Source organism: Oncorhynchus keta, chromosome 9 (genome assembly GCF_023373465.1).
Source record: "Oncorhynchus keta strain PuntledgeMale-10-30-2019 chromosome 9, Oket_V2, whole genome shotgun sequence".
Classification (NCBI taxonomy): domain Eukaryota; kingdom Metazoa; phylum Chordata; class Actinopteri; order Salmoniformes; family Salmonidae; genus Oncorhynchus; species Oncorhynchus keta.
In genome coordinates this window covers 38,550,424-38,577,772 of record NC_068429.1, presented here as the reverse complement: position 1 = coordinate 38,577,772, position 27,349 = coordinate 38,550,424, and the positions used below count along the sequence as shown (strand labels likewise).

At 43.1% G+C, this 27,349-nt stretch overlaps 1 protein-coding gene across 1 annotated transcript; it reads right to left on the bottom strand.

The window, feature by feature from the left end:
- Nucleotides 1-120: 120 nt before the first annotated feature.
- LOC118387727 (rapamycin-insensitive companion of mTOR-like) lies at nucleotides 121-25,991 on the bottom strand. The gene is made up of 37 exons (XM_052525815.1): nucleotides 25,427-25,991; nucleotides 25,243-25,290; nucleotides 24,000-24,097; nucleotides 23,834-23,898; nucleotides 22,944-23,075; nucleotides 22,781-22,844; nucleotides 20,665-20,791; nucleotides 20,412-20,581; nucleotides 20,235-20,302; nucleotides 18,908-18,975; nucleotides 18,681-18,763; nucleotides 18,319-18,406; nucleotides 18,115-18,205; nucleotides 17,945-18,011; nucleotides 17,725-17,805; nucleotides 17,450-17,550; nucleotides 17,087-17,252; nucleotides 16,894-16,995; nucleotides 16,739-16,785; nucleotides 15,640-15,775; nucleotides 15,220-15,419; nucleotides 14,852-14,978; nucleotides 14,012-14,176; nucleotides 13,785-13,861; nucleotides 13,620-13,698; nucleotides 13,309-13,506; nucleotides 13,113-13,205; nucleotides 12,868-12,974; nucleotides 12,502-12,740; nucleotides 11,145-12,234; nucleotides 5,129-5,306; nucleotides 4,844-4,928; nucleotides 4,397-4,591; nucleotides 3,551-3,709; nucleotides 3,303-3,426; nucleotides 3,083-3,221; nucleotides 121-3,017 (listed from the first exon to the last, which is right to left on the bottom strand). The coding sequence occupies exons 1-37, from the start codon at nucleotides 25,473-25,475 to the stop codon at nucleotides 2,943-2,945; spliced, it is 5,181 nt and encodes a 1,726-aa protein (XP_052381775.1). The 5' UTR covers nucleotides 25,476-25,991; the 3' UTR covers nucleotides 121-2,942.
- Nucleotides 25,992-27,349: the final 1,358 nt, after the last annotated feature.

Genomic DNA, 27,349 nt, shown 5'->3' with positions numbered 1-27,349 from the left:
TTGAATATTTGCATGAAAATCTCACCAATTGGATGGAAAACTAGTTTATGGTTTTGGATTGAATACTGTTTTTGGACAATCCATCATAAAGACACATATACACAAAAATAGTGACATAAGTGAGCAGTTGATGTCTGTTTTTATTATCAATATGCATCCCTTAAGATTTATTCTAATGGCCCATATAATGCCAAAAACATAGAAACCACAAATTGGTCAAAAAAAAGTCATACAGCTTCTTAAGTGTTATATCTTTCCTCAAGAGAAAACATTTATCTTTGTCTCTTTGTTCCTAAACAGTACAGGTATATAAAATGATTTGTTTTCAGATCTCCATACAGTGCTTTAGAGAAGCTCAGAAAAAGAGCTTTAAGAACAAGGGGCACATTTTTTCAAATGTCTCAATGCACATGGCAGTTAAATATGTGAGGTTGTTACTTCTTGTTCTAATTGCTAGAGAACAATTCCAACTAGTTAAGTCAGTTTGGCTTTTTGGTCCATAACAGAACTTGTACAACTATGTCCCCAAATAACTGACCTTATTCAACATCTATCTGAAACATCAGTATAATGTTAAAACCTGCTATGAAATGTAACATTTGATTTATTTAGAATTTGCAGTTAGTTGAATACAAAAGGAAGATCTACGAAGGAATAGAGGAATCTGCTAAATTAAAATGTCCCCATTTCTTTTTAATTTAGAATAGTGATCAAACATGCACATTGTACTGCAACTATAGAATTCTCCACTTGCAGAGGACTTATGTTTTCAACACAATGCATTTATACAGAGGAATGTTGATTGCTCAGTGCAATTGAACTGCACCCAAATCCTCTTTTCACCAGTCCATTTCTCTAACCACTTCATCACTTAACTAACCAAGGCCATCATAAACAGTAGGACTAAACATTTCCATTGAGTCAGTCATAAGTGCATGTTGTTGTTGAATGAATCAGCACAAACAGTGCAGCAATAGAAGTAGCATCGTCAGTCAAAGTGAATGTTCAAGGCAGGTTGGAAATTAACACAATGGTAACCACCATTTCTTTAAAACAGTTACTAAACAACACAACATCTAATTCCCAAACCACCCAAGCTCAACCTCAGCACTCTAAAACCAAGCAGGTGCTTTTGACAGGGTCTTCTCTCTACAACAGGCATAGGTAGATTGTGGCCTTAACATTGGTTGCTTATCATATTCACAACCTATTCATCAATTAATTCAGCTATAATTAGGGCCAGAATTATTTACTTTCCCCCCCCCGAAAAATAAGGCAATGTCATTTCAGCTGCCTAAACAAAATGTTTAAAAAAGCTGAAAAAGTACATTACACCCCATTACTCATCTTGCATAGCAAAAAACACCAGTACAATCCCATATTGAAATGTTTTAAACCATCAGAATTTCACAAACATGTAGATAGATTTCTGGATTATGGAAGTGGCTGTCGTTGGAAGGGTTTTCAAATGAAACGAGTGTTGTTATTGCACATGTTCAGGCACGCCCTGCTCTCCACTTTAAGATGTTTGCTCCAGTTTCATTATTCTCCAGTTTTACCGGAATGAGGACAAGCAGACAGCATCTCCCAAGGAATGGCAACTGACTGGAATGGCAAATTACTTCTGCCCAATACTGAAGCAGAATTTCTCCTTGGCCATCAAGTAGTGACTGTTGTCCTGGACCATGTTCTAGGGAATTCCACGGCAGAAAAAGGAGCAGTCTAGCATGTGATAACATGACTACATCAACACTACCGTATAGTCACATACATATGTCTTCTTTCACCTTGACGAGAACCAAATCTAATGTCCTAACCCTGTGCTTTTACTTTAGGGTTTAGCTAGGTAATAAACAATAATGCATGCAGCCTTGGTTTCAAACATCAGTTCAATAACTGAGCGTAAATAACTCCTCTGTGCTGAAACACACAGACCGATGTTCAATGGCAATAATTTGGTAGATTTCACTCCTACATGTAGTTATTCAGTTCTTGGCATGAATGCTTAAAAACATAGACAAACAACAACAACATCCAGCAAGGGGCAAGGAGGAATGTTTCCTCTGCAGCACATGTCAACAAAACATACAACAACCAAACTGCATCAGTGACTGATCATCTATCCTACCTGTATCTGCAGTCATTCAATAGAGCAATACCAAAAGCCTTTTCAGCACTATTCTCCTTCACTTGTTCTTTGTTCTGGTACAATAAATAGACATATGGATATTCACAATGTCATGGTCTCCAGATCTCTCCAGATGCGGAGAGGTTTTAGTGTCATGCAGAGGAACCCGTCCTCTTCAGTGTTTTAGTCAAAGTCAGTGGATCCACTTTGGGAGAAGCTGAGCTAAAAACAACATGTTAAGTTATTTCATATAAGTGGTTGGGCTGCAGTCATATACTTATAAAAACTGAGGAAGCCCTCAGACATAATGGACCGTTCTACATGTTTGTATTATGCCATTTTGGATTTGATTGTGGTCCAAGTTCTGTTGGTGATGAATTTCCAAATATGAGCTTTACATTATTATTTTTTTACACTTTTTATTTTATTTATTTTTTTAAATTTAAACACAGCTTGCTCATTTGGTCAGATAAAACATGTGTTTGTTCATCCTGTGTTATCCATCCATCAGATCTTAAAGTCAATAGGAAGAACAGATTTATTCCCTCTAGTTTCTCTTCTCTCCATTTGTGTCCAAATCCTAGGAGGACACACTCTGGTATGGAGAATTAAGGGAGGATGTGGGGGTGTTTCAGTGGTTAGTGTTGACTCAAGTCGGGGTGGGGTTTTACTGAAAGTTAAGCAGTAGTGGTGACTATGTTTGACTGAGGGGGGTGTGTGACTAGTAGATCAGTAGTGGTGACTCAGGTTTTGACTGGGGGGTGTGACTCAGGGTTTGACTGGCTGCAAGAGGGAAGGGAAGACAGAGGATGACTCAAGGCTCAGCAGGAGGGTCAGTCGATCCGTTCTTTGGCGGCATGGAGAGGATGCTCTCTGCCTCTTTGTACATCTGAGGAAGAGACAGAGTTCAATAGAAGCCAGTCAACATGTATTGTTATGAATGTGTGCGTTTACCGGGATAAATGGCACGTCCTGGAAGAGCTCCTGGATGAAGCGGCGTGCCGACAGACGAAACATGCAGTGGGCCAGCAGGTAGGACACCTCAGAGTAGAGACAAATGTCATCGAATGCATAGGGGAACTTCTCCTTGATCCTGTTAAGACAAAAGAAACAGGGATATCAACCTCGGGTTTGAGTGTGTGTTGTGAAAGGAATGTGTGTGTGTGTGTCTTACGTTAGCAGGTTAGTCTCGTGGCCTTTGGTCCCGACAGAGGAGCTGAGGTTGACCACCAGACGCAGGACCTCCTTCCTGAGGAGAACCCTGCCGGCCGGCGCATCCTCTGGGATGGACTTCACTCCTGAGGGGAGAGAGACCACAGATAGCCAGGAGGTTTAGTCCATTCCTCTTGAACAAACAAAATAACCTTTCGCTTGTGAGAAAAGCATTGTATGAGAGAAAATATATATTTTTAAAACACTTACCTAAAACCAGTTCAGTGCTGCGGGTGCTTCCTGGGGAGCCCTGGGACATAACATCACTGCACCCAGACAGCCCTGACACTTTGCTTTGGGCCATGACCTCCAGGTGATTCTGCACAGGCGGACTGCACCACTCTGAGAAAGGGTGGTCCTCCGTCAAGTCTGAGGGAGAAAGGAGAATTCAATTAAGTTGTTTATTGGTCGCAGACTGCTAATATAATGTAAAGTAAAAATAATTGATAAAACAGCACAATGTTCTATATACACACTGAACAAAAATATAAAACGCAACATACAACAACTTCAATGATCTTTTCTGAGTTACAGTTCATATGAGGAAATAAGTCAAATAAATGTATTTCAATAAACCCTAATCTATGGTTTTCACAAGACTGGGAATACAGATATGCATCTGTTGGTCCCCCTCCCCCCCAAAAAACAAAACAATGGGCCTCAGGAACTCATCACAGCCTTTCTCTACATTCAAATTGTCATCGATAAAATGCAATTGTGTTCATTGTGCATGCCAAGTGCATCTGCGGCATTGTGTGGTGTGACAAAACTGCACATTTTAGAGTAGCCTTTTAATGTCCCCAGCATAAAGGGCACCTGTGTAATGTTCATGCTGTTTAATCAGCTTCTTGATATGCCACACCTGTCAGGTGGACTGATTATCTTGGCAAAGGAGAAATGTTCACTAACATGTATATAAACAAATTTGTGCACAAGATTTGAGAAAAATAAGCTTATGGAACATTTATGGGAACTTATTTCAGCTCATGAAACCAACACTTTACATGTTGTGTTGACATTTTTGTTCAGTATAAATATAATGCATCTGCAGCTGACCTGGGTGGCTGTTGGATGCGCTGAAGCCAAGCACAGTCAACCCAGTGCAGTAGAGGCAGTTGTCATCGTTGTGTTCCTGTAGACCAGTCTCCTCTGAGCCCAGTAGCTGCTGCTGCTCTGCACGGCTCACCCCCATCAGCTCTGTGATGCTCAGCTGGGAGCGGAGCACAGCATGCCGGGAGTGAGGGCTGGGACCTGGGGGTAGGAGCACACACACACACACACACACACACACACACACACACACACACACACACACACACACACACACACACACACACACACACACACACACACACACACACACACACACACCTCTTTTTATTCAAGCCTGTTGGTCCTGAGCGGGCCTCTTATCTCAAGCAGAGCCATGATCCACCCCCCCTTAAGCTCTGTGCTATACAAATCCTTACTGAAGGATTGTGTTGACCCTGGGGTATTTCTTACCATCAGAGTCTCCAGAGAAGAATTTGGCAGATCTGTCCTCAGAGGGCGGGCTGGTTCTCTTCAGGAAATATGGTGTTTCTTTGATCTAAAAAAACAAATGATGCTACAGTTAGCAACACTCACAGCTTTATCCTTAAATATATAAACAACATCAATTTCTTTGGTCAAATATTTAGAGCACAAGTTAAATTGATAGGTCAGTGGGCAGATGAGATGGGGAGTGGAGTGGGCCAGAGGGCTCAGTGCGTCTGGGTTCAGAGAGAGGGGTAAAACGATGGTCACTACCTGGAACATGTTGTTGATGTCCACGGGCAGCGCCAGGCCGATGAAGTCATCAGAGCTGCCATAGGTGGCACTGGACACCATGGATCTCACTGAGGAGGACCGCTGCAGAGTGGTCTGGCTGATGGGGCTCAGCAGATCCTCCTTATCCAGAGAGGCAAAACTCAGAGCCTTCAGGAACCTAGAGATGGAGAGAGATACAGTGAGTTAGGAGGCAGGGCAGGTAGTTTGATGGGGTGGGGAGAAAGAGAGATCAATACTGAGTAAAAGAGACAAGACTATACTTATAGAACAATGCAAACATGAGGTAGGTTTGACTCGACTTTCTACATGCAATCAGCAGTTGGTTGCCTCAGTCAGGGACATGGGTCAGGAAAAAAGGAGGGCTAGACTTCCCACACCATAATATAGATGAACATTTAGGATGTAGGAACAGTGGAGTCACGTCGACTCAAATGACCACAGCAGGGCTCAGAAGGGCCTAGGGTTACAACATTTCTGTAACTTCCCCAAAATGTTGCCGCTTTCCATGTTGTCTGTTGTCTGTAGCTTGTGAGGTGTGGAAACACTGTTGCTTTAATGAATGTTGTCTTGCTGCTTTTTGTTCTATGTTGCTGTGTCTGTATGCTAAGTCTTGCTTGTCCTATGTTGCTATGTCTTGCTTGTCCTATGTTGCTATTGTCTATATTGTAAATTGTTTTTAATAACATGCCCAGGGACTGCGATTGAAAATTAGCCGGCTGGCTAAAACCGGCACTTTTACTGAAACGTTGATTAATGTCCCTGTAAAAATAAAATAAACTCAAACTCAAAATTAACAGGATTTCTGGAAAAGCTGTGAATTTTGGAGAAGTTATTGGAATTTTGCTACCATAGAAGGGGCACAATAACGTTGATGCCAAGGGTGGATGTGGGGGACGAGGGTGTTGCAGCTTAGCTCCTCCTCTATGGTGTCAAATAAGGAACATCCAATAGAGGAGGGGGAGAGGGAGGGAGGGGTGAGCTAGCGCCTGTTAAGATGTCTGTCCACGCACCGTGGAAGGAGGGCTCTGACAGGCCTGCGACTGGACCCAGCTGGCCCACCGTGACCCAAACAGCCAAACCTTTTTACTGAGCACCTACTGAAAAAGGGACCATCAGAAACAGCACACACACAGCATGTTACTCCCATTGAGGGAGGGCTGCTGAGGGCTGAAGAGACACGACTTTACCGAAGATCTGTCATCAGATACAGTTGTTTAACATGATTGGCATATATGATGATGACATGATGGCATATATATATATATATATTATTATATTATATATTATTATTCAGATACTGTTGTTTAAGAACATGGTCCTGGTGATGGGATGATAAGTCTACTGAGGAAGTGGACGACAAAAAAATGTTGTAATAGTTACAAGTGGAATTACTCATTGTTTTGGTTTCAACAAAGTTCCTGGTACATTTCAGCAAATTCCAGAAGTAATTGGAACATTCATTCAAGCCAGAGCAGATGTCAAACTGTTGATCTTGTCATGAGGGAGATGGGACTATTTCCGAGAAATTGTATTAGTCGTGGGAGATTCTAGGAAAATAGTTCCTAGAGGAGTGTGTGTGTGGACAGGTCGAGGGGGGACTGAGTGATTGGAGGCATATGTTTGAATGTGTGTAGGTGTATGTATCAGGGATGCAAACTACTGAGGGCCCAAAAAGGTGACACTTAAAAAACACTGAATCATGCAAAAGAATCCCTGCTAGAAGGAAATGCAGGTTAACTAATTAAACAACAAAGAATATGATCTACATGATCAGTCTCTGTGTATAAAATAAAAGTGGTTAATATGACCCTAACTCAAAGGCAAAAAAATTTAAAGAAATCAAATCCAATGTTATTTGTTGCCGAGACTTTACTGCAAATGACACTCAAGTCTTGAGAAAAAAAACAATACAGTAATATTGCAGTTAGCCATGACAGCCTTTATAATAGAACGCTTGTGAACGTAGAAGTTGGCATACACTTAGGTTGGAGTCATTATAACACGTTTTTTCAACCACCACAAATGTCTTGTTGGCACCATCATGTTGTGGGGGTGCTTTGCTGCAGGAGGGACTGGTGCACTTCACAAAATAGATGGCTTCATGAGGAAGGAAAATTATGTGGCTATATTGAAGCAACATCTCAAGACATCAGTCAGGAAGTTAAAGCTTGGTCGCAAATGGGTCCAAATGGACAATGACCCCAAGCATACTTCCAAAGTTGTGGCAAAATGGCTTAAGGACAACAAAGTCAAGGTATTGGAATGGCCATCACAAAGCCCTGACCTCAATCCTATAGACAATTTGTGGGCAGAACTGAAAAAGCGTGTGCGAGCAAGGAGGCCTACAAACCTGACTCAGTTACACCAGCTCTCTCAGGAGGAATGGGTCAAAATTCACCCAACTTATTGTGGGAAGCTTGTGGAAGGCTACCCAAAACGTTTGACCCAAGTTAAACAATTTAAAGGCAATGCTACCAAATACTAATTGAGTGTATGTAAACTTCTGACCCACTGGGAATGTGATGAAAGAAATAAACGCTTAAATACATCACTTTACTATTATTCTGACATTTCACATTCTTAAAATAAAGTGGTGATCCTAACTGACCTAAGACTAGGAATTTTTACTTGGATTAAATGTCAGAAATTATGAAAAACTGAGTTTAAATGTATTTGGCTAAGGTGTATGTAAACTTCTGACTTAAACTGTAAATATTGCACTTATATTGGAAAAAAAGTACATCTTAAAGTAGAAATAGAATGAAACAAACAGGCATTCTATTTTTGCTCTGTTATCGTGGCCACTATAGACATCAATCAAGGACACAAGGCTACATGTGTGCAAAATAATGTTCACTGAGTAAAAAAAAAAGTATATTTCCCCCTCACTCACACACACGTGTAACTGTCAAGTTCAACACAACAAAAACAATATATTTGGGCTACAGTGCACATTATTACATTGTACACTTTCTGTCTGTGAACATCTGTTCTACAATGTGCCAGCAAAAGTGTAAAAGAGGGAAAGTGTGTGGTGTTCCTTTCACCTCTATAGTGGCATCCAGCTTAAGCCAGTTCCAGCTCCAGCTACACTTAATTCCTGAATCCAATTGTTAAATGAGAAGTTGCTTGTTTTCACCTAATTCTCTCATTCGGAAAATTCACCACATACCGTAGAGGGGAAACATTTGTTAAAACCTGTTTGGGATAGTGGGCAGCATTTTCACGTTTGGATGAAAAGTGTGCCCAGAGTAACCTGCTTGCTACTCCGTCCCAGTAAAAAAAAAAAAAAAAATCTGACACAGTGGTTGCATTAAAGAGAAGTATATCTTTAATTCTGTGAATAACACTTGTATCTTTTATCAATGTTTATTATGAGTATTTCTCTAAATTGATGTGGCTCTCTGCAAAATCACCGGATGTTTTGGAAGCAAAACATTACTGAACGTAACGCGCCAATGTAAACTGCAATTTTTGGATATAAATATGCACTTTATCGAACAAAACATACATGTATTGTGTCCTATGAGTGTCATCTGTCGAAGATCATCAAAGGTTAGTGATTAATTTGATCTATATTTCTGCTTTTTGTGACTCCTCTCTGGAAAAATGGCTGTGTGTGTTTTTGTGACTTGGTTCTGACCTAACATAATCATATGTTGTGCTTTCGCTGTAAAAGCCTTTTTGAAATCGTACACGATGGGTAGATTAACAAGAAGTTTCTTTCATTTGGTGTATTGCACTTGTTAATGTTTGAAAAATAATAATAATTGAATTTCGCGGAATGTTGTCGAGGGGTGCCGCTAGTTTTAACAGATGGTGGTTAGTTCGTTAGCATTTCACAGAGATTGCCAGGATCCAGTAAGCAACTAACGCGTTATAACTTAATAACCTCTTAGAGCTCCCCCTCTATACTGCCCCCGTTGGAGAAAGTGCGTACCTATAGTAAACTGAAAATATTTTTTCCCAAAATTGCTAATATATGCATATAAAAATTATTATTGAATAGAAAACACTCTAAAGTTTCTAAAACCGTTTAAATTATGTCTGTATGTGAAGCAGAACTCTCAGGGCAGCCTTTCTCCCAAACTCTCTCTTGTGAAGAGAAAAGTTGGGTCAACTTTGACGTCATGGCCCCCACCCTTGCCAGGCTGTTACCGATCCAGGAACAGTCTCTATCTGTTCAGCGCGATGTCAGCTTTCAAATGGCACGTTCATTGTGAGAATCCCACGAGCCCTGCACGTTTGGCGGGCGAAATTGCTTGTGTCCCTCTGAAAAACAGGCACTCTTTGCGCGCGGCCGATTTGGAATGATCCAGCATTTGAAGCCGGATTGTCTGTTCGCGCTGATCTTTGTTCTACATGCTAAAAACATCATAAAGCTCGATTTTTCACATTGTTTGACCAGTTTAGTGGACATATAATATCAACATTGGAAGTTTTGATGCGCAAGAGTGCTGGACCAGAAGTCATTTTGGATGCATTTCAGCCGAAGCTGTTAACATGTGCTAATACAGAGACACACAACGTGAAACCAAATGATGTATTGGGTAAGTATGACTCCTTCTACATCTTCTGATGGAAGAACATCAAAGGTAAGGGAATATTTATGTGGTTATTTGGTGTTTCTGTGGACTCCAAACGTAGAGGAGACATACTGCTAATATCTGAGCGCTGACTCATAGTATAGCCCAGTGAACGATGTCTGTAACGTTAAAAATAAATGTAACAGCGGTTGCATTAAGAAGAAGTGTATCTTTGTAAATATATGTAGAACATGTATATTTAGTCATGTTTATTGCTTGTTATCTGACGTTATCTGTCGGAGCTATCATCATTTCTCCTGACATTTGAGTAGCATTTTTTGAAATGTCGTCATTGTAAATAGAGATTTATGGATATAAATGGCATATTATTGAAAAAAAAATAAATGTACTGTGTAACATGTAATATTACTGTCATCTGATGAAGATTTTCAAAAGGTTAGTGAATTATTTATTTTTTAATCCTACTTTTAAATTTTATTTTGTCTGGGACAAAATGGCCGCCGCTTGCCTTTTGTTTCGGTGGTTATCTAATATAAATATGTGCTATGTTTTCGCCGTAAAACATTTTAGAAATCTGACTTGCTGGGTAGATTAACAAGATGTTTATCTTTCATTTGAGCTATTAGACTTGTTAATGTGTGGAGGTTAAATATTTTTAGGAATATTTTTTCGCATTGTGCGTTATGGTAATGAGCTTGAGCCGTAGTCACGATCCCGGATCCGGGATGGGGAGTTCTAAGAGGGGAACGGCAAGGAGTCGTATACCAGTTAATATTATAGTGAATTGGTTAGGTTACTAATGTTAGCTCATAAGGTTGTAACGTTAGCTGGCGGACTTTATTGGTAAGCTAATTTTCACACCATAAACTCAATTACTTGATCAGATAAGTCGGCTAATGTTGCTCAACATTTCTCTGGCTAGCTACTGAAAATTCGATCCAGCTAAGAAGATACCTAACAATGGTAATACTTGTTCCATCACACTTTCTCCCTCACTTCAAACTTTCGAAATGCCAGTAGTTTTTCGGCTACAGCTCATGAAGTACGCTTCAGCACCTTCTCACCCCCGTCTCCGTGGTCAGGCTCCTCACCTAACGTTACCTCTTCGTTATCGCTGCTGTAACTGGCAAGCTGACTTTCCAGAGAGTGTGAGCTGATGCTGTAACTAGTAAGTTGGTTGTCTCTTCTTTCTTCAGTCACATACTGCGCTGCATTCTGTTGTTATGTAAACGACTGGTTGAGCCTTGGATACAGCAGCCAGTATTGCTCCAAGCGCGCATCACTCGTTCTCTTACAGCCAGTAGTGATCCAAACCTCCCCCATCCAAACTTTTCTCATCGGATCTACATGAATCACTTAGGTCACTTATTTTGGATTCAAAACGGCAAATTTTGCCAAAAGGTGACTAGTTTGCATCCCTGATTTATGTGTATGTGCGTGTCTGTTACCTCCTTGGGGTGAGTCTGGAGTCCAGGCTGCCAGTCTTCATGTTGATGGTATCGGTGAAGAGCATGTCTTTGGCTGGGGAAGCCAGAGCCTCGCTGTGGGACAGGGATGAGTGGATCCTCTGCTGCTGAAGCCTCTTCAGCGTAGCGTAGCCCAGCGCATCACGCTGACTGGCGTACGTGTCACGACAACTTGCGTACTTCAGCGTGGCGTAGCCCAGCGCTTCCCGGGAGTTGGAGTACATGAGGCTGCAGTCCGTTAGGCCGCTCAGGGTGGTCAACGAGGGCGACTTGAGGGACTGGGCGCGGCGAGGAAGGGTGTGGGAGGAGCCGGGGGGCACCAGGGAGGCAGAGCTGGATTTAGACAGGGAGGAGAGGTGGGCGGTGTGGGGCTGGGGGGTGAGGGAGGTCAGGGTCTGGATGGTTTGGGCGCTGATCACACTGTTGATGCTGACACCGTCCGTGTCGATGGTGGAGGGCAGGGTCTCCCTGGAGGGGCTGGAGCTCATAGAGCTGATGCCGCTGGTGGTCGTGTCCGTGTTGAAGCTCTGACTGCGCGATTTAAACTGAGTCCCCCCGCCTCCTCCGGACGGGCCATACCCAGCCAGGCGCTCCCGGCTAGCCTGTTCTCTCTGGTTCTCACCCACCCCTGACCCTCCTACCCCCACTGACCGGCCTGGCAACCTCCCCTCCCCCTCCCCAAAGCTGGGGGTGCTGCCCCGGTTCTCAGATGCCTTGCTGCCCACAAAGGAAGTTTCTAGGTTGACAGAGGGGCTTTTGGGCAGGTGGCCGTCATTATAGATTGGGAAGACGTCTGAAGATCCAAAGGTGTAGCTGGGCTCGGTGACGGTGCGTTTGCGCCCCTGTTCCCCCTCTACCCCTCCTCCGTGGCCCCTGGGAATGCCCTTGGGGTCGCTGTTGCTGCGGAGCTTCTTCCCAGATAGCGACAGGGAGTGGAGGAGGCGGTTGCGGAAGCGGCTGGAGGCCAGGAGGTTGAAGGGGCTGCGGTCTTTGTACTTGGGTCTCATGTACATAGGAGGATCGTCCGACAGGTCACAGTTCTCCAGCCTCTCATCGTCCATGATGTACATACCTGGAAGTGACCTTTCACGGTTAATCAAAACAAATTGTTTTTGTCACATGCACCAAATATAACAGGGGTAGGCCTTACTGTGAAACGCTTCCAAGCCGTTAACCAACAATGCAGTTAAGAAAAAAAGTGTTAAGAAAGTATTTATTAAAATAATAAGGATATATATTATAAATCAAATGTACTTGGTAGTTTGGTGTAAACATTTGGAGATACTGTACCAGTTAAAATAAATTATAACTAGTTGCACAATGACGACTAGAGACTTACTGGGTTGTGTGGAGTCACTCTCACTGTTGTGCATGGAGCTGGTGGAGTCAGAGGCGAGGCTGAGGCTGGAGGGGACTGAGGACAGCAGGCTGGGGGGGTTGGGGTGGGGCTCCATGTCATCAGGGACAACGGGCCACAACGTCCGGCGGCTATGTCTCACAGCGTCCCAGCCGTGCTGCTTCAGCATGTCACAACCCTGACGAGTCTTCGAGATCAGCCCCAACACGTACAGACACGTCCTACACAGAGTCAGACATTACAGAAAGGTCCTGGACAGAGATATAGTAATCTTATGGGACAGCACAAGCATGTTGCTTCACTAGAAGCACCTTCAATATGAGAGTTTCAAACATGAATACGTCTTACCCTCTGACGGAGAGAACCTCACAGTGCAGAGCCAGAACCACTATGTCAGGGATCACCCCTTCCTCTTGCAGGAGGTTCAACCCCCAGTTTGACGACCCTATGTTACCCTGGAAACAAACAACATTAATTCTCATGTTATTAGGAAAACGATTTCATGGGTGAATCATGTCAATAATTGGCACATAATTGGGAAACTCCTCGAATTAGAATAGATGTGGTAGTTAGTCATTCTTAATTATACTGACCAGGGCCCAAAGTGCTGCCTTAAGCTGTTTAATGCCCTCCCACTTGTCCAGCATTGGGGAGCGAACAGTGTAGCTTAGGTCAGGAACCACATTCTAATGAGAAAGTAAGAAACGAAAATGGGAAATGCATTATGCCTGTAGGCCTAATTGATACTTGACCAGTGTAATAGTGGGTGGTTCAACTAGCTGCAGTTACCTGGACTTCCAGTAGATGGCAGCCTGTCTTGTCATGGACAAGCTGGCTGTACAGATGCACAGGAAGATAAACATTTGGTCTCTGTAACCTTTGGTTGCTTCGACGTACATAGTTGTCTCCGTCGACAGGTTTACGGTACGTGGTGAGAGCCTCGTTCAGCTGCTCCTCTATCATGTCCACATATTTCAGGTTATACTCCTACAAAACATACGATGACATAAAAACTCAACCAGTTTTTTTTATGCGCTCATACGACAGCCAAAACATGCAACTCATAATTTATTACATTGTTTGCTTGAGTATGAATGTACCTTCTGCCATTTCTCTAGCTGCTTGGTGACGTAGCCCCTCTCATTGAGGTAGGAGAAGCCCTTTGGAATGGACAAGAACCTGGAGAGAAAAATGACATGAGGTTAGAGACAAAAGGACCTAATACAGACTACAAATAAGAGCAGAGTTTTCTCCCAGCAGCTTACCGTAGCAGCAGCAGGACACCCTTGTCCCCCAGGTGTGTGAGAGCTGGCTTCATCTGGATCAGAGCATGGAGGTTTGCCTGGAGGAAAAGAAAATACATCTCAGCTAATACACTACTGGAGTCAAAAACTACTGGATTAAAACTAAATTACAGACCGTAAGGTACAGCAGTGACCAGGGATGACATAGCAAGACACCGCAACAAAAACTCAGGCGCCTCATTCCTCACCTTGTCCTCGCAGGCCTCATCCAGTATGTCCAGCGCCTCCATGGAGATGGTCTTGTTGCGGTCGTGGAGCTGGGTGACCAGGAGCTCGATGCCCCAATTACTGAAGAACTCCACGTTGGCACGCAACAGCACCCGCAGGTGTTTAGTGGCATACAGCCTGCAGTTCTGTGGTACACAAACAGACGGTAGAAGAGGACAGGCTAGAGACAAAGACAGTATGAAGATTGGATAAAACTGCTTCTTCAATAGAAATCACCCCCTATCACACTTGTAGCACATGTCATGGCGACGTTGGCTAGCTAGGCTCACGAGTAGAAACACGTCGTCGGGTGCAACGGTCACCTCACTCCGTACTGTGCATGTGCAGACCGTCAAATCAACGGCACTCCTTTGATGTTAAATTGTTTTTGACAAAGATTCTAACGTGTCGGTTTGCCACTTTCAACGAGGTTACTCGTGAACTACTACAGACTTTGGCTCGAATCTACATTCTGCCTTTTAGATTGAGGTTTAAATGAACAACTAAGGAAGAATTGTTCACTACTCTCATTGACTTCTCAAACCCCAAACCCCGGCCTGGTCCGTTTAGTCTGGTTCACGGGTGTTCCCGAAAGTCTTGCGATGTTGCTATGGAGTTACTGTCATTCTGAAACCCTAACACATACGCTCCGTTTAAAGCACAACAAACCAAATTGCACATCACAATAAACAAATTAAATACAGGTAGTTTCTTTCCAAAAACTTGTGCAAGCTCCTCCGCCCTCTCTATGAAACCAAGATTGATCAATTATTGTGTGAATTACATCTGTGCGTTCTCAGTGCAGGAGATGGTGTTCTTACGTCAGTGGCAGCGGTGAGGATCTTGGACAGGATGACCCTGGACAGCCCGTCACGGCTGTAGTCCAGTGTGGACACAGTGAGCTTCAGCAGGTGGTCCTGATTCTTCAGTGTACAGATGTTCAACAGGCTAGTCGGAGAGCACAGGGTCAATGCACTGCTCAAGTACCGTACGCACAACAACACAGTGACTTGAGTGAAGATGAAGTGAGAGTGAAAGAGGACAAAGGAAATGCTCTGCAGTAGCTTACAACGACACCAGGCACCTCTAAAAATGGGCCTGTTGAAGGTACTAGGGATCTCCCAAGAAAAAAAAAAACACCCGGAAGAAAACACCCGGATAACACACTAATGGACATTAAGAGACTGACCACTGGAAGACACTGCACTTCTCCAGCATCTTGACGCCGTGCGGGTGTGAGGAAAGAGTGCCCAGGAACAGGAAGTAGTGCTGGCTGAGGGTGGTGAGCAGCCCGTTGCTCTGGAGACTGCGGTCAGGCTTCAGCCCCGAGGAAGAGGAGAGCCATTGGACTATGTCCTTCACCAGGTCCTCCAGGTACACCTGCCCATCCTGACACACAGAAACGTAATGTTCAGGTAATGTTGGACATGGTGAGAGAGGTCAAAGTAAGGTCATGTCATTATTTGATTATCAAAAGAGTTTACAATCAGAAGTTGTTTAAAACTTGTATTTTATTGTTCATTAATAGGCCTGCATAGTGGAATTCTCTACTGCTGTTTGTAAATATCAGTAGTCTATTAGAGTTTTACCTCATAGTAAACCCTCTCACCTCGTCAGACTCCAGGAGGAACTCAATGAACTGGCATCCCACCACAGTGAGCTGCCTGGCTTTGCTGTGGTCCAGCTCCAGGCTGGCATACAGCTTACTGCTGGGCTTATAGAAGAACAGCAGCCTGCGCACAAACCTGCAGAGACAGAAGCCCAACGTCAGTCAGTCAGAGAGAGAGAGAAGCCCAGCGTCAGTCAGTCAGACAGAGAAAGAGTGAAGCCCAGCGTCAGTCAGTCAGACAGAGAAAGAGTGAAGCCCAGCGTCAGTCAGACAGACAGAGAGAGAAGCCCAGCGTCAGTCAGTCAGACAGAGAAAGAGAGAAGCCCAGCGTTAGACAGACAGAGAGAAGCCCAGCATCAGACAGACAGAGAAGCCCAGCGTCAGACAGACAGAGAAGCCCAGCGTCAGACAGACAGAGAAGCCCAGCGTCAGACAGACAGACAGAGAGAGAAGCCCAGCGTCAGTCAGACAGACAGAGAGAGAGAGAGAAGCCCAGCGTCAGTCAGACAGACAGAGAGAGAGAGAGAAGCCCAGCGTCAGTCAGACAGACAGAGAGAGAGAGAAGCCCAGCGTCAGTCAGTCAGACAGAGAGAGAAGCCCAGCGTCAGTCAGTCAGACAGAGACAGAGAGAAGCCCAGCGTTAGACAGACAGAGAAGCCCAGCATCAGATAGACAGAGAAGCCCAGCATCAGACAGTCAGACAGACAGAGAGAAGCCCAGGGTCAGACAGACAGAGAGACAGACAAGTCCAGCGTCAGACAGACAGACAGAGAAGTCCAGCGTCAGTCAGACAGACAGAGAGAGAGAAGCCCACCGTCAGTCAGACAGAGAGAGAGAGAGAAGCCCAGCGTCAGACAGACAGAGAAGTCCAGCGTCAGTCAGACAGACAGAGAGAGAGAAGCCCACCGTCAGTCAGACAGAGAGAGAGAAGCCCAGCGTCAGACAGACAGAGAAGTCCAGCGTCAGTCAGTCAGACAGACAGAGAGAGAAGCCCAGCGTCAGACAGAGAGGAAAGGCAACAAAAGAGTCAAACACCACAAGCACATTCCCTTCATGTTACCTTTGGTTTGGTGAAAAAAGTGGTTGTAATGTTACTTACTTGTGTATTTGTTCATCTTTATTGCTCCGCAGGTTAACGTTGGGCCACTGCAGATGGGTAAAGGCAACATGAAAAAAAATCTTCAATTGAAGAGAGACAGTACTGAAAAAGAGACTGTAATAAGTTTGGATTTATTGCAGTCCTGCTCCACTCACCTTCAGTATTGTTGCGATGAGAACCCAGTTCCAGTCCAGGTTCTCTTTGTGGTTCAGGATGTGGCTGTCTTTCAGGTTCATCATGAGAGCATCCTCAGTGTCCTGCAATGCAAACAAGGACAGCATTTCAAATACCACCACAGCAAATCCTAGATGCTTTTGTTGCAACACAGGGACATGGTTTGATATGTACCTTAATGACAAATATATCTCTCTGTGGTCTAAAGTGCTGGTCTCTACAGTAGTGTGAAGCCTTTGATTTGCGGATGATGTGGTCCAGGTACAGGCTGTTGGGTTTGGGTCCTTTCTTCTTCTTCTCGTGGAAGCGCTTCAGGTAGTTGACCGCTGCACTCGCCCGTCTGAAAAAAGACAATAGATGTCGTGCCATTGTCAATAACACAAAATCCAAAGTATTTTATGGGACTCTCCTGTAGCATATGCATTGTTTAATGAAGATTAGTGTAGGAAGTTTCATGTAACTATAGTCACACAGCCTTTGCTCCTGTCTGCTACAGAGTAAATTCCTCACAACGGTCCCTGTCTATAGTGAACTCACAGTCTCTTCTCCTGGGCGATGTCGAAAGAGGCAGCCTTGTTGATGAGTGTGGGCAGGCAGTGCAGGTGGTGGCTGTGGGAGTGTGGGAGGATGGTGTTGGCCTGGGGGAACAAAAATAAAACAGTTACAAGAACCATGAAAAACAAATTACAAACTGACACCAAAAAAATTATAATTAAAAACGAACGTGTCAAAAACTGCTAGAGCATATCCTCTGGTCCAGTTCATTGACCCCACATAATGTTAACATCTTAGAGGACAATGACTTGAGTTACCATGTGAAGCAGTTCTCCCAGTAGAATGATTGCTCGCACAGCGTTGTTGTCATCGGTGCTTGTGATAACCTCAATCAGACCCTGTTGAGCGGTACACAGGCTTTACACGACAGGCAACAGTGGCTTGCGTGTGGGATCTTTAGGTAGTGACAGATATCCAACAGCACTATTTGGTTGAATATACACAAACTTATTGATCCTCTGACATTGATGTCCACACCTCAAGAAGTCCACTCTTGATGAAGGCAGACAGTACCAAAGCCAGGTAGTTATCCATTAGGTCAGGCCTGAGGGGGCAGACAGAGAACACTGAGTTTATGCAGAGAATGTGTCCCATAATCATGTGTAAAGGAGAGTTGAAATTCAGGGATTTTTTTTTTTTTTTTTTACCTTGACCGAGCTCGATGTGGAAGGATACATTTGGCTTCAGAAGCCACAAAGCCGTCTGATAACCTCCAACTGTCTTGGAACCTACTGGGGTCTACAGGGGCAGTATAGAGACAAGAACACCTTGTGACTCAATAATATATGGTGCATGAGATGCATGATAAGGCAGTTTGGGGTTATTTACGTGAACAGTGACATTGTACCCACCCACACTGATAAGTGCTTCAATAAAGTCTGCAGTCGCAACAGGCATGGGGAGCCGGAATATATCATACATCACCTCCAACAAGCCTTTCTGTGGGAGATTGAGAGGAGCCATGTTTACTTACACAGTCTAATAATGACTCCATTATCCCCTAATTAAAAATGTATAACATTTTGATGAGGAGTGGGAAAATAGTATGTTTTAGGGGAGTGCTCTACATTATTCCTACATTAAACTGAGTGACATTGTTATCTGTGTTTTTGAGCCCAACCATAGAGCAATCTCGAGGTAAACTTGAGGACACTGTATTCCTTTTGACCTCAGTTGTCACATGCTGATAATGTCCATTTGATGCTATGCTTACCCTTACTTCCACATTTGGTATACAGAGCAGGCCAATAAGAGACTGGATTCCAGAGTTGCCTGTCTTGCACAGGTTAATGATGCCTGGGGTGAGATTGAGACAGAAAGAGAGCATAGGGTCAGGTAAGAACACGTTTATACCACATCACTAATAACATTTATCAAAGCTATCAGGGTATATAGACACTCAAACTCACAGATTATTGAATATGAAGGATCAATGTTTACCTGACCAGGAGCGAAAGGAAGCAACTATGGACATCTTACTGGCCAGGAAACGAGCTTCCCTATCTTCCCTGGTGTGGACATCAAAATGCATGATTAACATCCCCAAAGTAATTGATACAGTAAAAACAACACCAGTGAAAAGTTTGGACACACAAACTCAGCAAAAAAATAAACGTCCTCTCACTGTCAACTGCGTTTATTTTCAGCTAACTTAACATGTGTAAATATTTGTATGAACATAAGATTCAACAATTGAGACAAACTGAACCAGTTTATGTTTTGCATTTCGGTAGGCCGTTTTGCATTTTGGTAGGTCGTCATTGTAAATAATAATTTGTTCTTAACTGACTGATAAGTTCATTAGTTACTAGCCTCAGAAATTGCAGCCCAAACAAATACTTCAGAGTTCAAGTAACAGACACATCTCAACATCAACTGTTCAGAAGAGACTGTGTGAATCAGGCCTACATGGTCGAATTGCTGCAAAGAAACCACTAGTAAAGCACACCAATAATAAGAGACTTGCTTGGGCCAAGAAACACCAGAAATGGACATTAGACATTAGTGGAAATTTGTCCTTTGGTCTGATGAGTCCAAATTTGCCATTTCTGGTTCCAACCGCCGTGTCTTTGTGAGACGCAAAGTAGGTGAACAGATGATCTCCGCATGTGTGGTCCCACCGTGAAGCATGGAGGAAGAGGTGTGATGGTGTCAGGGTGCTTTGCTGGTGACACTGTCTGTGATTTATTTAGAATCCAAGGCCCACTTAACCAGCATGGATACCACAGCATTCTGTAGCTATACGCCATCCCATCTGGTTTGTGCTTAGTGGGCCTATCATTTGTTTTTCAATAGGACAATGACCCAACACACACCTCCAGGCTGTGTGAGGGCTATTTGACCAAGAAGGAGAGTGCTGTATCAGATGACCTGGCCTCCACAATCACCTGACCTCAACACAATTGAGATGGTTTGGGATGAGTTGGACTGCAGAGTGAAGGAAAATCAGCCAACAAGTGCTCAGCATATGTGGGAACTCCTTCAAGACTGTTGGAAAAGCATTCCTCATGAAGCTGGTTGAGAGAATGCCAAGAGTGTACAAAGCTGTCATCATGGCAAAGGGTGGCTACTTTGAAGAATCTCAAATATCAAATTTATTTTGATTTGTTAAACACTTTTTGGTTACTACATTCCATATGTGTTATTTCATATTTTTCATGTCTTCACTACTATTATACAATGTAGAAAATAGTAAAATAAAGAAAAACCCTTGAATGAGTAGGTGTCCAAACTTTTGACTGGTACTGTATGTAAAATCCACACTTACTTGAGTTGCCCCTCTGATGTGTCTGCATTGTGTCTGTAGTGAAAGTCTGTGTACGGGGCCAGGATTTGCTGGAAGAAAAACAGAACGAGAAAAACTAAAATCACATTCAATGAGGAAAATAATCAAATGAATCAAATTCCTATTAATGAATGCTGCTCGAGCGTGTATTATCAGTACCTCGAGCTCCACATCTGAGCGCACATACTGGCGTGTGTGTGGGTGGTTGAGGAGGTGTAGGATGGTAGTGATGAGTGCCTCGTTGATGCGGCTCAGCTGACAGTCGATCACGTTCTTCAGAATGGTGCTGAGACCACTCCTCTGAGCCACCACCACAGGGTTTTTCACAGCTGCAGAACAAAGGAATCACACAGGGTTTAACCAAAAGATCACAAATAGATACGTGTGTGGGCACGTGTGGTGCCTCACTCACCAAGTTCACAGATGATGGCGATACAGACGCGCACCATGCGGTCTCGCTCCTGTAGCCCATCTTTGCCCACGGCAATAAGGGAGTTGGTGACAGACGAGGGGAAGAGCAGTGCATTCACTGTGATCATCTGTAGGGGGCAGCAGAGAGGGAACAGTTCAGAGTCTCACATAGTAGTACTCACGTGATAGAAAGATGTTGACTAAATAAGTAAAGGATCATCAACGAGGGGCTGGCTATACGTTCTATGGAAAAAAATGAACGACGTGAAAGGTGTGTTCCACGATGTGGTAGCGGAGTGGAATTATTTTTCCAGAGAATGTATAGAGCCCTGAGTTGATTATCCCTTTCATACCATGGCTATAATTTCACACATGCCACTATAAATGTGTTTATTTACCGTTCGAGAAATGTGTTCAACATCCACTGAAGTAGCTAGAAAGTTTACTAGATCGCTACAGTAGTTGTCGTGGTAACCAAACAAACAGACTTGCTTGATTAGTCCGAGCTCGCCATTATGAAAATCGAATTCAACAATATCAATACTGTTTTCAATTCGACTTCTACTTTCAAAAGCAGCTCAAACAAACATGTAAAAATCAATTGTACCGTGCAAATATACTGTGTGTTAAAGGGAAATAATGCATGCTTTGGAATGCCCTTCAAGCCAATCAGAAATGAGTATTCAAGTTCAACAATGCTATGGTATAAAGATTGTGGCTCTAATCCTGGACGCTGATTGGTTAAAACCGTATTCCAGCCGGTGTCTATTCCACAAGTTACCACCGGCTAAAGCTATGACGTTGAAATGCCCATTTACTCTGTTCCATCTGACTGTACAATCCACTGTCTCATCAGCCCAGCCAGACAATTTATAAACTTGATCTGCACTGTAAAAAGCATCTAGACATTACCTCACATTTCATTTAGACTAACATTTAGTTTTCAACAGCGGAGATTTGTATAAACCTTGCTCTCTTTGACAGTTGCAACATTATTTCAGTATTGAAATTCGATCTCCAGTTGTCCCATCGTAATGAACATGTAGGGGTCGGGAGTCAGGATGAGACAGGATGAGACAGGATGCGACAGGCAGGCAGCTTTTCTCAGCCAGTCGAAATCATGAATCAGCATCATTTTTATGTATATATACAAAGAAATGTCAATAGAAAACAGGTCAAACAAAACGAAGTGCAGCTAGTTTGCAGTCTTTCCAGCTTCAGTTTGAAGTGGATTGTGTTAGCTTTCTGGCCATCAAACCATCACGGTCACCTAATAATCCCCAGTTTACAATTGGCTCATTAATCCCCCTCCTCTCCCTTGTAACTATTCCCCGGGTCATTGCGGCAAATGAGAACATGTTCTCAGTCAACTTACCTGGTAAAATAACGGATAAATAAAAATAAAAAATAAAAATAAAAGCTGTGTTGTTGGCAAGCTCCTCTGAACAATGTCCTGACGAGAGAGCACATTTTCTATGCCAGGTGAAATCGCGCATCATTTGTTCATTGTTATGGATGTATCTAAATAAATGTCACTAGAAAACAGCTTAAACAAACACAAATACTTTGTTGTTATTCTGGCTGCACTGTTTAGATGTGACTAAGATAGCCGTAGTTTGCTAGCTAGCAAGCAAGGGATAAGAACATTGCCAGCCAGTATGGCAATAGAACATTTAGAACATCCATAGATACAGAACAGAAAGACTTAACGACTGGTTTGCGTCTCTGGCAACCGAACCAAAAGAACGAACGACCAGCTGGCTCAGGTAGAAATCCTAAATTTGCGTCGAGACTATATCTTGTGGAAGGATGAAATAGTACAAATAAATTCTGCAAAATAACGTTTATAATGAATATATGTAAATCATTATTTGAATATATTGTTAACCCATTGTATAAGTGATAATGCTCTTGAAGCCAGTGTTTGGAGGATATATTAGCATGGTTTGCCGATCCTTGATTTCATCTTGAGCCTAACAACCCCCGTGCCAATATATCCTCCAAACACCAGCTTCTCTGGCATTATCACTCAAATAACTGGTTGTACTTTGAAATCTTACTGAATGGTACACTATGCATGAAATTAATTTAGTTTGGGAGAGGTTGGGGTGTCTCACCTTTCGCACCAGCCTGAGAGCCTGTGTCCTTTCCACCTCATTGCTTTGCTGGATGTCTATGCACCTGGAGAAGGACATACTCAGTCACTCAGTGGTTGAAAGGTTAAGTGGGCTCAACATTGGGATAAGTCACACACACACACTGTTCAGATGTAGCACTCACCTGGCGATCAAGTAGTCCACCTGAAGACGGAGGACCTTCTGGAGAATAGCGCTGTCTCTGATCAGGTAGCGTAGAGCCCTCAGCCCTGCAGCTCGCACCTCCTTAGCCTCATTTAACAGCGCTAACCGGAGACTAGAAAAGGGGCAGGATGGGAAATGCGAGGGGGAGAGAAGAATAAGAAATAACAAACAAATTAGCACTTGACTTCATTATAGTTGAAAATGAATTGTATTGTGGAACTGAAAACAACATAGGCTGTCATTGAAAATAAGAATTTGTCTTAACTGGCTTGCCTAGTTAAATATAGGTCAAAGAAAGAAAGAAAATAAATCAGCTGGTAGGGGACCTCCTGAGTGGCGCAGTGGTCTACGGCACTGCATCACAGTGCTAACTGTGCCACTAGAGATCCTGGTTTGAGTCCAGGCTCTGTTGCAGCCGTCCACGACCAGGAGACCCATGGGCGGTGCACAACTGGCCCAGTGTCATCCTGGTTAGGGACGGTTGGGCCGGCAGGGATGCTCTTGTCCCATCGCGCATTAGCGACTCCTGCGGTGGGCAGGCGCAATGCACGCTGGCACAGTCGCCAGGTGCACAGTGTTTCCTCTGACACATTGGTGCGGCTGGCTTCCGTGTTAAGTGGGCATTGTGTCAAAAAGCAGTGCGACTTGGCTGGGTTGTGTTTCGGAGGATGCACGGCTCTCGACCTTCGCCGCTCCCGAGTCCGTACGGGAGTTGCAGCGATGAGACAAGACAGTAACTACCAATTGGATACCACGAAATTGGGGAGAAAAAGGGGTAAAAGTAACAACAACAAACAAACAAAAAGAAAGAAAAAACAGCTGGTACTGTATACGTAGCAATACTGAAGATTAATTTCTCGAAAGAATCACCAGATGACGATCTCTTCGTGTGTAAACCCAAGCTTCTCCTCTGAGTGGCCTGCATTGCAGAGAAGCTGTGACAGACAGAGACAAACATACTCGTAAGAACACACTCAAACATAACAAATCAAACGTTACATACACTTAATGTCTGCTGAGATGCTGCACCACAAACCTTTATGAAGTTGTTCAGGTGACCGAGTTTGCGCATGTTGGAGACTCCTTGTTGCTTGGCAACATTCTGAAGGATTTCCCGAAGGTTGTCTGAAGGATCTGAAAGGAAACATCAACAGGTACAATGAACTGAAAGGTTCTCTCACTGGTTTACAACTCTGTTCCAATGCGTTACAGTAACAGAACACACTGTGTTCAGGAGAGACCAGCATGACTAAGCCTCATTAATGAGTGGGACCGGAACACTAAACTGGAAATAGAAACACATTTGGGATCAGGGCATTTGGGATTTCTTCACCCGAGTGAGCAATATAAAATCTTATGTGATAAATCAGTAAAACATTACTATTCGGCAATGGTCCGAATGTGCTATTCTATGCTTCAGTCAAGTGACTTCGGGTTCATAGTGTCCATGAGGAAATCTGGGGATATCACTTGGACAGAGTGTTCCTGTAATGAGGACAGTTAAGATGCCAATATGTATATTTAGCTGAATTGTGGTGGAACTGCTCTGCTGTGAAAACCGATTGCACTTCAATGACCAAAAAAGGCACTCAGTATTACCATATCATCATACTGTTGATCAAGGTTGTGGCATTTTGAAGGTGCAATATGATTCAACTAACTTTTGAAAATGCCTTTAGGGGCTTACTGTTACATCCATCAGTTTAACAGGGGAGCTACTATCCTAAACTAGAGGTAAGTCTGCCTACGTCACTTTTTATGCAGTAGCTACATCATTTCAAACAATAACTAAATAATTTGTTTACAAACTCCCATGATGAAAAACATAAACAATACAATACAGGCCCTTAACATTTGGATTACGATGATAAAGTAGGAGTGTGTTGGAGTTTAGCTTCAATAAGGGCCTATTCTGCAAATAAATCAAGGGACTTGGACACATTTCTCTAGTAGAAAATCAATGGCATTGAATTAGCATTGAATTGCATACAAGCCATATGCAGTGAGCTAGAAACATTGAATGACACTAGCTAATATCCAAACCATAACATGCATCAAAACAACAATGTCGTGATGATCATGTTTTGAATTGCTGCTAGCTATGCTACTTAGCCAGGTTGTCAACACAGTTAGCATTGTAGCTAACTAATTAAATGTAAATAAAGGGAGTTACCATGTTCGGCCATTTAGTAGCAAGCTAGCAGCATCCTACTAATAAATTAGCTAGCTTCGATTCAATGCTGGGATGGTGACTCCAAGCTCCAATCTGATTCACCCACCTCTGGAGAGATCGAGTGGTACATTTTCCTCCCCACTGTCATTCCGACCTGTCAAAGCAAACCATACACACCAAGCATTAACGGTTAGCAAGGAGCCAGCAACTAACAGGTACAATGAAAGTTCCGCTTTGTGTTCTGGAGGGTTGCTAATCTCTGGTCCAGACTGAAATATATATTGTCTCACCTCGCATCCGAATGCTTCGACTCGGACGGCCTCGGATGCTGACCGCCATCTTTACAGAATCATTCAACACCGACCGGACCGGAATCAACAAGGATTATCGCGAGAAATTCCACACTCATTGCCTCTTATCTAGCCCAACCACAGTATATGGGGCTGTAGTATTTAATAAATACGGAAATAAAAGGTATTTCTGCACCATCTATTGCAAATCATTGTAAATTCAACATTTTCATGATTCGAGGACAGTGCCAATTATGACAACCGACATTCGGCAATATTTGCTTTAGTTTCTGTCAGGCCCATAATTCGCTCAGCTCTCTTGGTAGCTGGAAATGTGTCTCCTACCTAAAGCTGAATAACCACGTATACGTTTGGAGAATTTTACGAGTACGTCCCTACTTTCTTTCACAGTGTGAGGGGTTAACACCAGAAGGGATCCAGCTTAATGTCAGTGATGTCAAGATTCCGCGAGAGTATGAAACAGGTCTGCCAAAATTGGGACTTGGGAGCAGTATTGCCATGTTCGCGGTTTTCACACAATTTAGGCTGTCATTATGGAGACACACTTTTGCATAAAACATATTAATACGCTAGAACTGATGCACATAAATGAATGATGGGGGCAAAGCACTGGAAAACGACTTTGGGCGTTCTTTGGTTTCGGGGATGCGCGAGTGGAAATTTGAAATGGAAGTTAAGGAACTCCCTCACCTAGTCTTTTTTTATGGGGGAAGTCCTCAACGAAACTGACATTAGGCTAAATGTGAAGAATGGTACATTTGCCTCTGTTGGCCATCATGGAGCCTATTAACGTATATGCCATTGTAGGCTACAATTTGATACAATAAATATGTTGAAATGACAATATCACTGGAGTCATTACAACTAAATGTGTGCCACTTGTGTAGCCTACCCGGAGCTGGCAAACCAATTTAATAAATAGCCTATTCCTATAATTCCGTGTATTGTAGTTGTAGCATTGTGTTATTATGCATTAATGGACATCATAAGTTAATTAAATGAGAAATTAACAAAGCTCTATCGCAGTTGCCGATCGATCAGTTGTTAGATTGCCGATCGATCACGTGTTAGATCGACGGTAACAGTAAGATTAGGCTACAGGTAAAACAAATTCTAAAAAATAAACACTGGCTGTTGCTGACAAGCATATTCAGGTCATGTACATATTATTAATATTTAATTCAGTGATTGATATTATGAACCCATCATCAGTAGCCTATTCCAACAGGCTATTGAAAAACACAAGCACATTTTACCTCTTAATCTCTTCACTATTCATGTTGAATAAATTAGTCTGTTAATTTGAACTAAGCAAGCTGCTAAATCGTTCAGTTTACATCTTGCCTAAATATTTTCTAGGCTGAAATTAGATGTAGGCATACCAGGGGCTATAGGCTACCTGCCTTTATCCAAGCAAACCATAGCAAAATTGAATTACAATCATAAACGCAGGACATTAGACTTAACATTTGGCACATAATAACAACACAATTGCCAGATAATAGATTTCAAGATCCTCTGTCCGACTTTCATCACTCAAACTCTTCTGTCTGATTTATTTAAGCAATAAGGCCAGAGGGGGTCTGGTACATGGCCAATATACCACGGGTAAGAACTGTTATTTGCAAGACGCAATGCGGGGTGCCTGATACAGCCCTACGCCGTGGTATATTGGCCAAATACCACAAACCCCTGATGTGCCTTATTGCTATTTTACCAACGTATTTAGAGCAGTAAAAATAAATATTTTGTCATACCCGTGTTATACGTTCTGATGTACCACGGCTGTAAGCCAATCAGCATTCAGAGATCGAACCACCTAGTTTAGGGGATTTATTTATTTATTTACAATTATAAACCTGGTTCTAGCCCTGAATTCAGCCAATCAGACCATATACCGCT

Bases quoted from the DNA above. Each gene is read 5' to 3' on its own strand.
- LOC118387727 (XM_052525815.1), bottom strand. From the start codon at position 25,475: ATGGCGGTCAGCATCCGAGGCCGTCCGAGTCGAAGCATTCGGATGCGA. The intron at 24,098-25,242 runs GTGGGTGAATCA...GTTTCCTTTCAG, and splicing joins ACCACTCGATCTCTCCAGAG to ATCCTTCAGACAACCTTCGG. The intron at 17,551-17,724 runs GTAACTCAAGTC...TTGTTCCCCCAG, and splicing joins TGGGAGAACTGCTTCACATG to GCCAACACCATCCTCCCACA.